Source organism: Abrus precatorius, unplaced genomic scaffold, assembly GCF_003935025.1.
Source record: "Abrus precatorius isolate BTA unplaced genomic scaffold, Abrus_2018 Scaffold8, whole genome shotgun sequence".
Taxonomy (NCBI): Eukaryota; Viridiplantae; Streptophyta; class Magnoliopsida; order Fabales; family Fabaceae; genus Abrus; species Abrus precatorius.
In genome coordinates this window covers 9,486,242-9,498,296 of record NW_020874428.1, presented here as the reverse complement: position 1 = coordinate 9,498,296, position 12,055 = coordinate 9,486,242, and the positions used below count along the sequence as shown (strand labels likewise).

The following is a 12,055-nucleotide window of genomic DNA, read 5'->3' as shown; positions in this document are numbered from 1 at the left end:
TCAAATAATTTTATCTAAATTTTAAATTAACATTTTTTTCATAGGCAAACATATATTATTAGAAAAAGTTTAAAGAGAACTCAAAATTCATATACACAGAAAAAAAATTATTACTTACTCAGGACAATAAAAAATAAAAACATAATTATACATAGATAAGACGGATGCAATTTCATGTGTTCAAATATCAATCAACTAATAAAATAGTTTGTCCCTTACTAATAAGTAATAGTCATTTCCAAGACTTCAGAGTAATAGAATCTAGGACTTTTCTCTCATTTAAAACATCATTGAAAAACACAATTCTATTTCTATATAACTACAAAGAACACATTGTATTTACCCAAACAATTAATAAACATATCCCTTCTTTTTTACTACAACCAGCATCAACCCAAGAAAGCAAGTGAGTTGATAAATTTGAAGGCAAAACCAGTGAGAATTCAAGCAAACGCGTAGTAAAGTACTTGAGATGAAACTGAGCATGTTAAAAACAAATGAGTTGGAAGTTCCTCTAAACCACAACAGAAGCAACAAGTTATATCATTAATTTGAACACTACGATCAATCAGCAAACCTTTACAAGGAAGCGCATTCAACAACAATTGCTAAAAAAATACCAGACACTTAAGAGGGACCTTCCCTCTCCATAGCCTTTACAAGGCATCCGCCGTACACTGGTCTACAATATTAGGACCACCAAAAAGTTTAAATACGTAGATTGCACTGAATAACAACCTGAATAATTTGTCCTCCATACCCATTTATCTTCTTGTAGTACCTTAATAGAAACTCTATCAACAAGCTCCAATATAAGATTAAAGCTTGAGATCTTATGTTGAAAGAGTCTTCTTTACCAACTAACATCCTAAACCTACCTAGTGCCATTATGAAAACCATTCTCCAATACACAAGATTCAACATTCCTCGCTACCGCAAAGAATCGCGGAAATGCCTCACAATCGCATCCCGCCTACCCACTTATCTCTCCAAAAAAGAGAGTGCAAACCTGCACTCACACTCCTATCCAACTTCTCATCCAGCCATGAATTCCCTTGATGAATAACCTTCAGCAAATCACGTCACTATAAAGAACATCTATTGTAGACTGATGGACATTAAATTGAAGAAGCTAATTTGCCATACTTAGCTTCCAACACCCGCACACACAATGAACTAGAATAATTAACACATCGTCACAACCATTTACCAAGAAGCGCTCAGTTAAACCACTGCGCATTCCTAACGTCCAAGCAACCATTCTTTTGTGGTCTACAAACTATTTCCCATTTCACCCAGAGGATTTTAGATTCATCCTTAACACCCTTGCATAAAAAATTATGTTAGATAATGACAATCTCCTTTATCACCGACTTTGGCGCCTTAAGAAAGGATAACGAATGCAATGACATAGAATTAAGAATGGCATTAATCAAAGTCACCTTGCCTCCAATCGATAAATACCTATGCTTCCATGATGCTAACCTCTTTTTAAGAGCCTCTAACACCCCTTTCCATGCACTAGGCTTCCCCGGGTTAATACCTAACTGTAACCCAAGATACTTTAATGTAAAAGTACCTATCTTACAATGTAGGAACTCCGCAGCCAAGTTTTCAAAGTTATCGCCAGTGTTAATCTCCAATACACAACTTTTATGAAAATTAATTTTCATACCTGACATTAACTCAAAGCTATGCAATACTGCTTTCAAAGTCCACAAGTTCTGAACCGAAGCCTCTCCTATAATCAATGTGTCATCCGCAAACTACAGCAAAGAAAGATTCGGTCCCTCTACCCCAATTTTCACACTAGAGAACAACCCACAAGCCACTGCCTTCCGCATAAGAACTTCTAACCCTTCCGTTGCCACAAGAAAATGAAAAGGGGGCAAGAAGATCCCCTGTTTTAGGCCCTGCCCAATATGTCTAATGTAAGACAACCATTAATCAAAGTTGACAGGATACCCACACACACAGAGGCTTCCATCCAACTGACCCATTTTTCTGAAAATCTAAAGTTACGTAACATAAACAAAAGATATCCCCACTCCACCAAATCATAAGCCTTCTCATAATCATATTTTAACACAAAACACCTCTTGTTATGCCTTCACACATAATCAACTGTCTCATTAGCCACAAGTACATTATCTAACATGTTCAAAATAACATCTTAATGTAAAATAATAATATAATATATTATTTTGTGTAATTATTTGATAAAATGAGTACCAACATTAATAAAAACATAAACCCTAAGACACTAAGCATAAATGAAAAGGAACTAAGGATCAACTAATCAAGTAGACAGAATAGAAGAAAGTAATTTCTCTCTTTCACTCATATATTTTGAAAATAATAGTTTGGATTGATGACAAAGATTAGTCAAACGTGGTGCTTTTATATTTTGAAAGAAGAAATTTAAATTTTTAAAGTTAGGCTTTTTTGCCACAATATGGTAAATTTAAAAATAAATTACCAAAATAGGATTTTTACAAAATATTTTTCTGATCTAGGGTAATTTTTGGCATGTCATATTGAGTGTCATCCCTTGTATGGTCGACACTTATTTTTTTAATAATACAATATTAAATATTAGTTATATAAAAGCCTACACTCATTTTTTAATAATAAAAAAAAATAAGTGTCATCCATGTATAGGCTAACACTTATTTTTTATTATTAAAAAAATAATATTATGAATCGAAACTCCCTTTACATAGCTCATTCCATTATCTAATTCTCTTATACTTCTTAAAAGTTTCGTTTCCATTCACTTTTATACACAACCTATATCTTTATTAAGAATTTTGTATCCTCAAGTAAAAGATCCAAAAAAAAATAAAAAATCACCACATCCCTTTATTCAAAGAAGCAAGAATTTAGAGAATTAATTAGAACTCAGATACAGTTGCAAAATCCTATTCACTTACTTTAACCCATTTTCAATGTCAATATAAAAGTGAAATATAATAGATTTTGAATAGTCTTTTCTTAGGCTGTTTAATATCTCAATAATTTTGCATATTATTCATTCATGGACAGGTTACACTTGCTTCTTCAATATTAACATCCTTATGAAACCTTTCCTTTTCTGTGCTTAATTAAAGAATAGAAATGAGTGCATTATTTTGTAGTCTAATTCATAACATTATTTTTTAATAATAAAAAATAAATATCGACCTATACACGAATGACACTTATTTTTTTTTATTATTAAAAAGTGAATGTTAGCTTTTATATAACCGATATTCAATATTTTATTATTAAAAGAATAAATGTCGACCATATAAGAGACGATACTCAACATGACGTAACAAAATTACTTTAAATCGAAAAAATATTTTATAAAAATTCTATTTTAATAATTTATTTTTAAATTTATCATATTTTGACAAAAAAAAGCCTCAAAGTTATCATTGGCTAATTTTTTTTACTTTTTTTGTTTTTACCATTTTTGTTGTGTTTAGCGTGTATAATTTAAACACAAATATATCAAAAAAAAATTTCCGCTATGTATGTTTGGAATACCATTTTTCATTCATTGATTTCTGCCACCTAGTGAGCGACTTTAAACACACGAGGTTGCTTGAAGCTGCTTCTATCCATTCATTCTCAACCCCTGTGGAAGCCATAGCAAATACCTTGTTACATGGCAACATTACGAGATATTTTTATTGGAATCAAACAAAAAAGCAAGGATTCAGGTATTTCCTAAGCACGTGGCATAAAATCGTGCAAAGGAATATTTTACTGACTATGACTCTGACCTTCAATTCCAATGGCTTTCAATTCATTGTGTCGTATTCATCCTTGTCTGTTGTTCTTTAACACACGATTGCACGTGTCAGAAAAAAGTGTGTACAATAAATACAGAAGTGGATAACATCTTGCAATGTCATTCCATTGCATTGTCTTGAAGAAATCCAACCACTACTTAGTGATGAGCCTCACTAATATTGATATTTTAACTTGGCTTTTGCTTTATGAAGTTGATAAGAATGTAGTGATTGTTAAAGGAGTTCACTAGGCTCAGTTCAGTAGCATGCACCAAATTCCCATTCAGAAACCAAACTGTTCTTGTGTGCAGGACTACATGGTAATCAGAGTGAGCTTCATGGTTGTAGCTTCGATTGCTGCACTCAAGATTTCGCAGACGAAAAACAGCTCTGCCACAAAGAGAAACGGTGCAATAAAATCTCCTGGTACAGCCATTTTTCCTCTTTTAATTGAACTGCCATTTCTCTAAAAAATAGTACTTTATGGAATGATAGTACAAAACAAAGTTTCAAATTTCAGTACCATACTACAAACTCTGTTCTATCATTCATCTTCTGTGTCTTCGTTATGTTGATTTATTTAAACTACACTTTTGGTGTGATGCTTTTGGCGAACTAAGGAAGGAATGGGTACTTGGAACAAGAGTTTGAAGAGAGGGAAAATAGCAATTCAGATGCTAATCATGTGACACAGGTACCCTTCATGTTTTTTGTCAAAGATTCAATCGAAAGGGTAAAAGAAACCTGCTATTGAATGTTTCTGCTGCAGAATGACGGAGAGAAGGAGATCAACATTGAAATGCCACAAAATATGCCAACACCAGATTTTAAGGACTTTGAGCTATTAATAGATGGTGAGAAAACGGATAATGTTACTGAAAAGGAGATATTGCAGAATTTAGTACAAAATTACAAGGAGAGAAAAGTGAACATTGAAAGGAAACTTCTTGAATTGAATGGTCTGAGGGAAGAGCAATCAGCTATTGCTCAAATGCAAAGGCAATTAGAGACAAAAACAGCAAAATTGGACTCTCTTAAAAAAACCATTGCTTCCTTGCAGTCCGAGAGTAAAATGATTAGAGAAAAAATAAGAGATAATGTCTTGTCTAAAAAGCAGCTTGATCTTGCAAAGAGAATGATAAATGAGATGCAAAGGAAGAACGGTGTCAATAGAATCCGTGTCAAGGAGAAGATATTGATGCTCCATCAGCAAGTAACTGATTTTCAGAAGTATAATAGCTCAGGTAGAATTGCTATGCCAAATACGAAACTTAAAGATGTTCAAGATATCGTGCTAGAGATTTTGGAGCTGAAGAGGAGGAACAAAGAGCTTGAATTGGAAAAAAGGGAAATGGGAATTAAGCTGGCTAATGCCCAAGCAAGAATCAAAACTGAGGTGAGGAACACTCAACCATATAAAAGAAATAGAGTGGATATTATTGTTTCATTATCCCTATAGACCCTAATCTAGGTCAATTTGTGCGTATTTATCGTTGATTTAATTTAAAGAACATTGTGATCTTAAACGACGCAAATTTAAAAGTGAATTCACTATTACTTGCTCCCTTCAAATGCAAACTCGATTTAAACTAGTTTTTTTTTTCCTTAAAAACAACCAGCAGTCATCATGCGTTGGGTTGTTAAATAAATCCTTAGCAACAGAGACATGAAGCAATCTACCAATTGTTTGTTCTCTTAGAATTTCAAAATTTGGTGTAACATCTACGGTGCGAATAACAAGATAGGAGTAGGCCTTTGATGCAATAATATACAACCACAAACTATGCTAGTTATTCATATAAAAACACCAAAGCTTTGGTCACTCTTCTCCACCTATAAATACTTATTGTCCCTTAAAAAATGATTAATTAAAAATAAATTTCCTTTGAAGAGTAATAGTAGTCAAGTTCTTTCCTGAGCAGGACTAATTTAGCACTCATCATTAGCTGTTGTTGTGCTGTAGATTCAGCTTGTGCAGGAGGAAAGAGAGGCTCGGATAAAAGAAGAAATAACTGGTTTGCGGCGACTGCATGAAGATCTTTCAGAGCAAGTTGAAAGGTTGCAGAGAAACAGATTTGACATGGTCCAAGAAGTTGTGTACCAACGGTGGGTTTACACTTTGTTGAAGTTTGAAGTCTATGATCATCAAAAGCAAAGAGGAAAGGCCTTAACATCAGATCCTGAGCTCGAAAGTGTCTCATCCAACGCCACATTGGATGAGAGTGACCAAGTTGAAACCACTACCTTTGAAAGCTCTTCCAGTAGTCAAAGTAGCACTGGCAGCAATTCTAGTATAGTTAGCAAAATAAAGAGATGGAGGAAAACCAAAGATTACCCAAACAAAATTTCCTCAAAGGGTACAAATATGAATAGTGGTATGAATAGTTCAACCAAACAATTAGAAATCCCAACAGTGCCAAAAGTGAAGAAAGTGTCTTTCAGTGACTCAGTTAAACTGACTAATTATCAAGATATGCCAGAGGGAGTTGAGAATGCAATGCATGAGAAATATGATGAACCGAGGAAGTCGAATGAATGTGCGGTAGGTGACACCATCAACGTTGATTCCATTCCGGAGAATGAGGGTGCCAAGATTAAAATTGGGCATTCAGATGAACTGTATTCGAGGAACGATCCCGTTTGTAGAAAGGATCAAAGGGTCAAAACCATACTGGTGCAGCTGCTAGCATTTTTATTCTTTTCACAAATACTGCTATCATTTTTCAGAATCAAATTACAACATCCTTGATTATATGAAAGTGCCGTGAATTTGTGGTAACACATTTTGCAATGTTGCATTACAGCACTTGACTCGTCTATTCAATGCTACTCTAGATTATTTGGAGACTTGACCCTCCAATACTTTATTAATTTTAAGCCCTATTCTTTTTTAAAAATTTAACTCTTTTAATTCCTCATAAAATAAAAAAATTAATACGTAGCACAAAAATTTATATGTGATAACTATTAAATTAAACTCATCGTTAATAGGAATAAAAAAATGTTGAATTTTAAAAATCAAAACCTAAAATAATAAAAAAAAATAGACTCGAAAATTAAAATCTCACAAAATTATAATGATAATAATAATTAAATTTAAATATATTATTTATCATATTTTTTCACTTTTTTGCCTCATATATGGAAAAATAGGGTATATGAATAATGATATTATTTTATCAGATCAAAACCATGTGAAGAGAAAGATTTTATTTTTTAAAAATACAAAATACAAAAAACAAAAAAGATAAATCTTTCTGTTTTGCTAGCACCGATTCCTTCTGTTTCACAGTCGACTTCAATGTCTGCTTAATTTAAAATAAAATAAAAATAATTTTAGATCATTAAATATTATTAATTTTAGACATGAAAGAAAACGAAAACATCGTTAACCTTCCACGTGTATTTGGAAATCATACGTGTCCCCTTATGACACATTCTTTATTTGCACTCATCTCCTCTCATGTAGTTAGTTCATTTCCTTTGTCTGTTTGGAGAGAAACTGAAAATTGAGCAACCATGAAGGACAATTACCGAACAGTTACCGAAACGCAAGTAAGCAGAAGAGCCACCACCACCACATCATCATCATTGCTTCAAAGGCTTCGAGAGCACGTCTCAAACTCAAGCCAGTTCTTCGGCGTCTTCACCCTTATCGTAACCAGCGCCATTTTGCTCTTCTTAACGGGCCTAACTGTCATAGGAGCCATAATGGGCTTGATCCTGTTTTCGCCACTCATCATCGTGACCAGCCCAATATGGGTCCCGTTTTTCACCCTTCTGTTCCTCGTAACAGTAACGTTCTTCTCCATGTGCGGGTTTGGGGTGGTTGTTGTGGCTGGCCTCACTTGGATGTACCGTTACTTCAGGGGACTTCATCCGCCCGGTTCGGAGCGTCTAGAGCACGCGCGGAACCGGATTTATGACTGTGGAGGGTATTTGCAGAAGAAGATGATGGATGCTGCGCCTGGAGCTTGAACATTGAAAGGATGGAGACGCTACCGAATGTTGAACCGCACGGTTCGCTTTTATGGATTGGATTAACCATTCACTCATGTATTGTTCGCCAATTTACCTGCTTTTCTAGTTCCATTTTCACACCATCAACGTATTGCTTTAGAGAAGGAAAAAAAAAAACTTAATAGTTGCAGTATGGATAGCAACTAATATCACTTGGCATGATATTAGTCTTTTAAATATTTTGTTACGGAATTAGTACTTCAAAAATATAATATATTGAACATGCAATGAACCTGAAGAGAATCGGTTCAACTCGGTCGAGTTTAAGGAAATTGGTAACTCTGGGCGAGTGCTGCTGCTTGTGTTCAGCAAGACACAGATATCGAGCGCGTTCTCGTTCGTCGTTAGATGGCAGACACCGGAGGTATAGTAACATACTTGAATTTGCCTTTTCTTGTGGACAATAGTAGAGGATAGTGCAGAAAAAAATGGCATATAAAAACAAGGATAAAAGACGGGCTTCCCTAAACTAAACTTTGCCGAGAGCATAGCCTTCTTAAAATAAAGAAATTACAAGTATATTTTTGGAAACAACTTTTCTAATCAATATTTTTATGATTTTTCATTTAATTTATTGATCAGTTACTCAATTGAAGAACTAAAAAATAATTTTTTAAATAAGAGGATTAAAAACCAAATATTGGGTTGAATTGTAAAGATGAAAAAAATGAGTGAAATAAAAAAACGAAAATAAATTTATGCAAGTTTCAAATTTAAAGCATATATAGGGCGCATTTCCACGAAGGTAAGAGAAGAAAATTACTTGAAAAAAATAAATAGCGAGATAATAATATTAAATTTTAATGTTTTTATCTAAGAGAATATATATATAAAAGAGAAAGATCTTTTTATATTAGTATAAATTTAAAAAATTTATTATAACTTATTAAATATAAATTAAATAAAAGATTTAGATCGAGTGTAAGAATTTTTAAAAGAACAAATTTTTTTATGTTTGGAATCTAACAATGCATGTTGCTTAAATTCATGAACTTACTTATCTTATTTATTTTTATTAATATTTTTAGAGTCTTATTAATCAAAGATCGTAAATGTTTTGGCTAAGAAATTAAAAATTATGTTAAAATAAATTAAAATATAAAAATAAATATATTTTTATTTATTTTAATTATTTTTTATTCTTTAATTAGTGTAAAAAGGATTACACATTTTTCAAAAGAAACAAATTAAAGTATTATACTTTTTTATAACAGCTTAAAAAAAGGTATTATACTTTTTCCATTTTTATGAAAAGTTAAGAAAACTGCTATTTTACAAACTTTGACACTTACGTAAACTTTATTATATATATATATATATATATATATATATATATATATATATATATATATAGTCACTAATTTGGTTGTTAATTTTTTTTATTTTTTTAATTATGATAATTATCATTATTAACTATTTTTTATTAAATTTAGTCGTTAATCAATTCTTTTCCTGTCGTGATTAAGGGTGGAATTTATATATTTTTTATAATTTTTAAGAAAATTTAATAAACATTAAAAGTGTGTTTTTAATATTTTTCATATGTATATTAATTAGATATTAAAATAAAGTTTTAGAAGATCTTCTAATTAGTTTTTTATTTTGTATAATTTTCTGTAAACTTAATCTATTTTAAATTTTTTTAATTTATCGATTAGATTAATAAATAATATTTATAAATAATTATTAGACAATCATCAAAAGTACTCTAAAATAACTTGATTTCTCCCTTCCCCGCGCAGATGGCAGATGCACAAATATATTCAACATATTAAATGAGAATATCTATTTTATATGATAATAAGAGAAATAATCCTTATCTATTAGATTTTATCATAAATAATTAAGATTAAAATATAAAAATTATATGAATTATTCAAAATAATCATACGACCTTTTTAAATAATTATGTGACTTTTCAAAATTTTTAATCTTGATCATCTAAATATAATTATATGATTTATATTTTTTTCTTATATATGTGTGTAAAATTGATCGTAGATATTTAATATTATATGCATTTTTATGAAATAAATACTTACTAAGATTTATAAAAAGTAATAGAAAAATAAATAATGAGTTAAAATTTTTTTGTGACTATTGGTATTTTTAAAAGACTTAAATATATTTTTTATTCTCACATTTTGGTAATTTTTTTAAGTCCCTTTAAACAAATTTTTTTTTGTTTTAGTCCTTATATATGGAGGAGAATAACATGTAATAATTTTTTCAATAATATGTTGCTGAAATGTAATAATACGTGACATATAATTAGAAATTAAAATTCAAAATGACATATGTAAGTTTCTGAATTGTAAAAATATTTTTACTTGAAAATATACTTGTAGAGGATAAAAATCTCACTAGTTTTACAAAATTTGGAATTGAAATGAATATGTTATGAATTTTTTAATATGTTGGGTACTAAGAAAGATGATTTGTGAATAATAGATAGAAACTAAATTTTGTTTAACTCTCTGGAAGTGTTTGAATTTCTTTTTATATTTTTATTAAAAAGTACACTCAAATAAACAAAAATCTAGTGATTTCATAATTTTTAGACTTTTAATGATTTAGTAATGAATTTTACAAGTTAGTACATAAAATTTGAAAAAATTTAAAAATAGCCATGTCCATGAAATTATTATTATTATTTTTATGTAGAGATGTGATAATATACCTAATAGACAAAATAATGGTTGTAATATTGTTTGTGTTTGTGTTTATGAATATGAGTTTAATTCACAAGGAAAATAGTTGAATATGCTATAATACAACAAGAGATAAATAGTGTTGGTGTGATTATAGGGGATAAGAGTGCCCAAGAACTACAGAGGACCAAGCATGACTAACTTGTGTCATAGGCAGTGAGAATTTGTTAACATATCCTGACAGATACTAGAGCATACCATGATTGGTTTGAGTGTGGGCTTCTAGTAGTGAGCATAAAATAAAAAATGTACACTTATGTTCTGTTAACGGTAAAGGAAGAAAATATACCTATAGCACTAATCAAACTGCAGACATAGAACTACCAATCTTAATAAAAAAAATTTGACAATGTTAGATAATTAATTAATTACTCTATGGAGAATTTATAAACAAAAGACATGGAAATAATTGATTGGTTTGTTGATTGATTGTTTGATTATTTGGATGAGTTTTTGTTCATTTAAGCATAAATATTACCTTGTGATATAGTTTATGAATGTTTGTACTTACCCCTTTTCTTTGTGATATGTTCACTAAATGTATATAGATGTAGAATGAGTGAAAATGCACTAAACACCCCTATGCAAACCTTGACATTTAGTATAAGATCGAGAGTGAGAATGGAGTTCTAGTGACTTCAATCAAACCATTATCTTTATGGGTTTCATTATATTGACTATATCTATTGTAAATAGTCCCTATTTTAATCCAATGATTATACAAGGTTAAGCTAGAGTTATATGGTGACTTTTCTTCTCAATTTCGTAGCAACATATTTGGGACTTGATGATGACTCTCCTCCTAATAGACTAGAGGATTGGGGAATGGATCAAGTAGAAAAGAGAAACTATATTTCTTACATGTATTATGTGTTTGAGGCTTTCCTAATTACTTTCTTTTTCTTATTATGTATAATATTTAAATAATTAAAAAAATTTGAAAAGCCTGTAATAATTATTATGTATTGTAGACATGACTATGTAAAGTCTTCTATATAGTATTTATGATGATGTGTTACATTAGATATTAAAATTATAATTTAATTTATTTTTAAACTTACCATGAAAATTTAGATGACAATAGAGAAAGAAATTGTGAAATAGAAATGTCTCTTTAGTGGCTATATAATAAAAATAAAATAAAAATTATTTGTTAGTGTAATTATTTATAACTAAATAATTATAAATTATTTTAAAATATTTTATTTTATATTTACTATATAAGCATAAAATTGTGTTGCTTTGAAGTGGTATAATATATTAGATTTTATTTTTATTTTATTTAATTATACTGAAATTATCATTAAGATTAATCCAACTTACAATAACATATTTAAATTATATCAAATCAAGTCATTGAATTGATATATGTTGATATTTTTATATTCATAAAATAAATATTAATAAATTTTTTAAAATAACATTTAAAAAATAATAAAATCTTTTGTCATAAATATAATTTAAATATTTTTAAAAATTTTAAATATATTAGTAAAAAATAACATATAAATAATAAAAAAATTAAGATTTCATTGTGTTGGATGC

The 12,055-nt window shown here is 30.0% G+C and overlaps 2 protein-coding genes across 2 annotated transcripts; both read left to right on the top strand.

Annotated features, from left to right (window-relative positions):
* The first annotated feature begins 3,994 nt into the window (after positions 1-3,994).
* Positions 3,995-6,631, top strand: LOC113874187 (protein CHUP1, chloroplastic-like). The gene is made up of 5 exons (XM_027512411.1): positions 3,995-4,205; positions 4,400-4,473; positions 4,549-5,175; positions 5,749-6,453; positions 6,584-6,631. The coding sequence occupies exons 1-5, from the start codon at positions 4,046-4,048 to the stop codon at positions 6,629-6,631; spliced, it is 1,614 nt and encodes a 537-aa protein (XP_027368212.1). The 5' UTR covers positions 3,995-4,045.
* Positions 6,632-7,298: 667 nt separating this feature from the next.
* LOC113874186 (oleosin 1-like) lies at positions 7,299-7,757 on the top strand. Its single transcript, XM_027512409.1, has one exon. The coding sequence runs from the start codon at positions 7,299-7,301 to the stop codon at positions 7,755-7,757; it is 459 nt and encodes a 152-aa protein (XP_027368210.1).
* Positions 7,758-12,055: the final 4,298 nt, after the last annotated feature.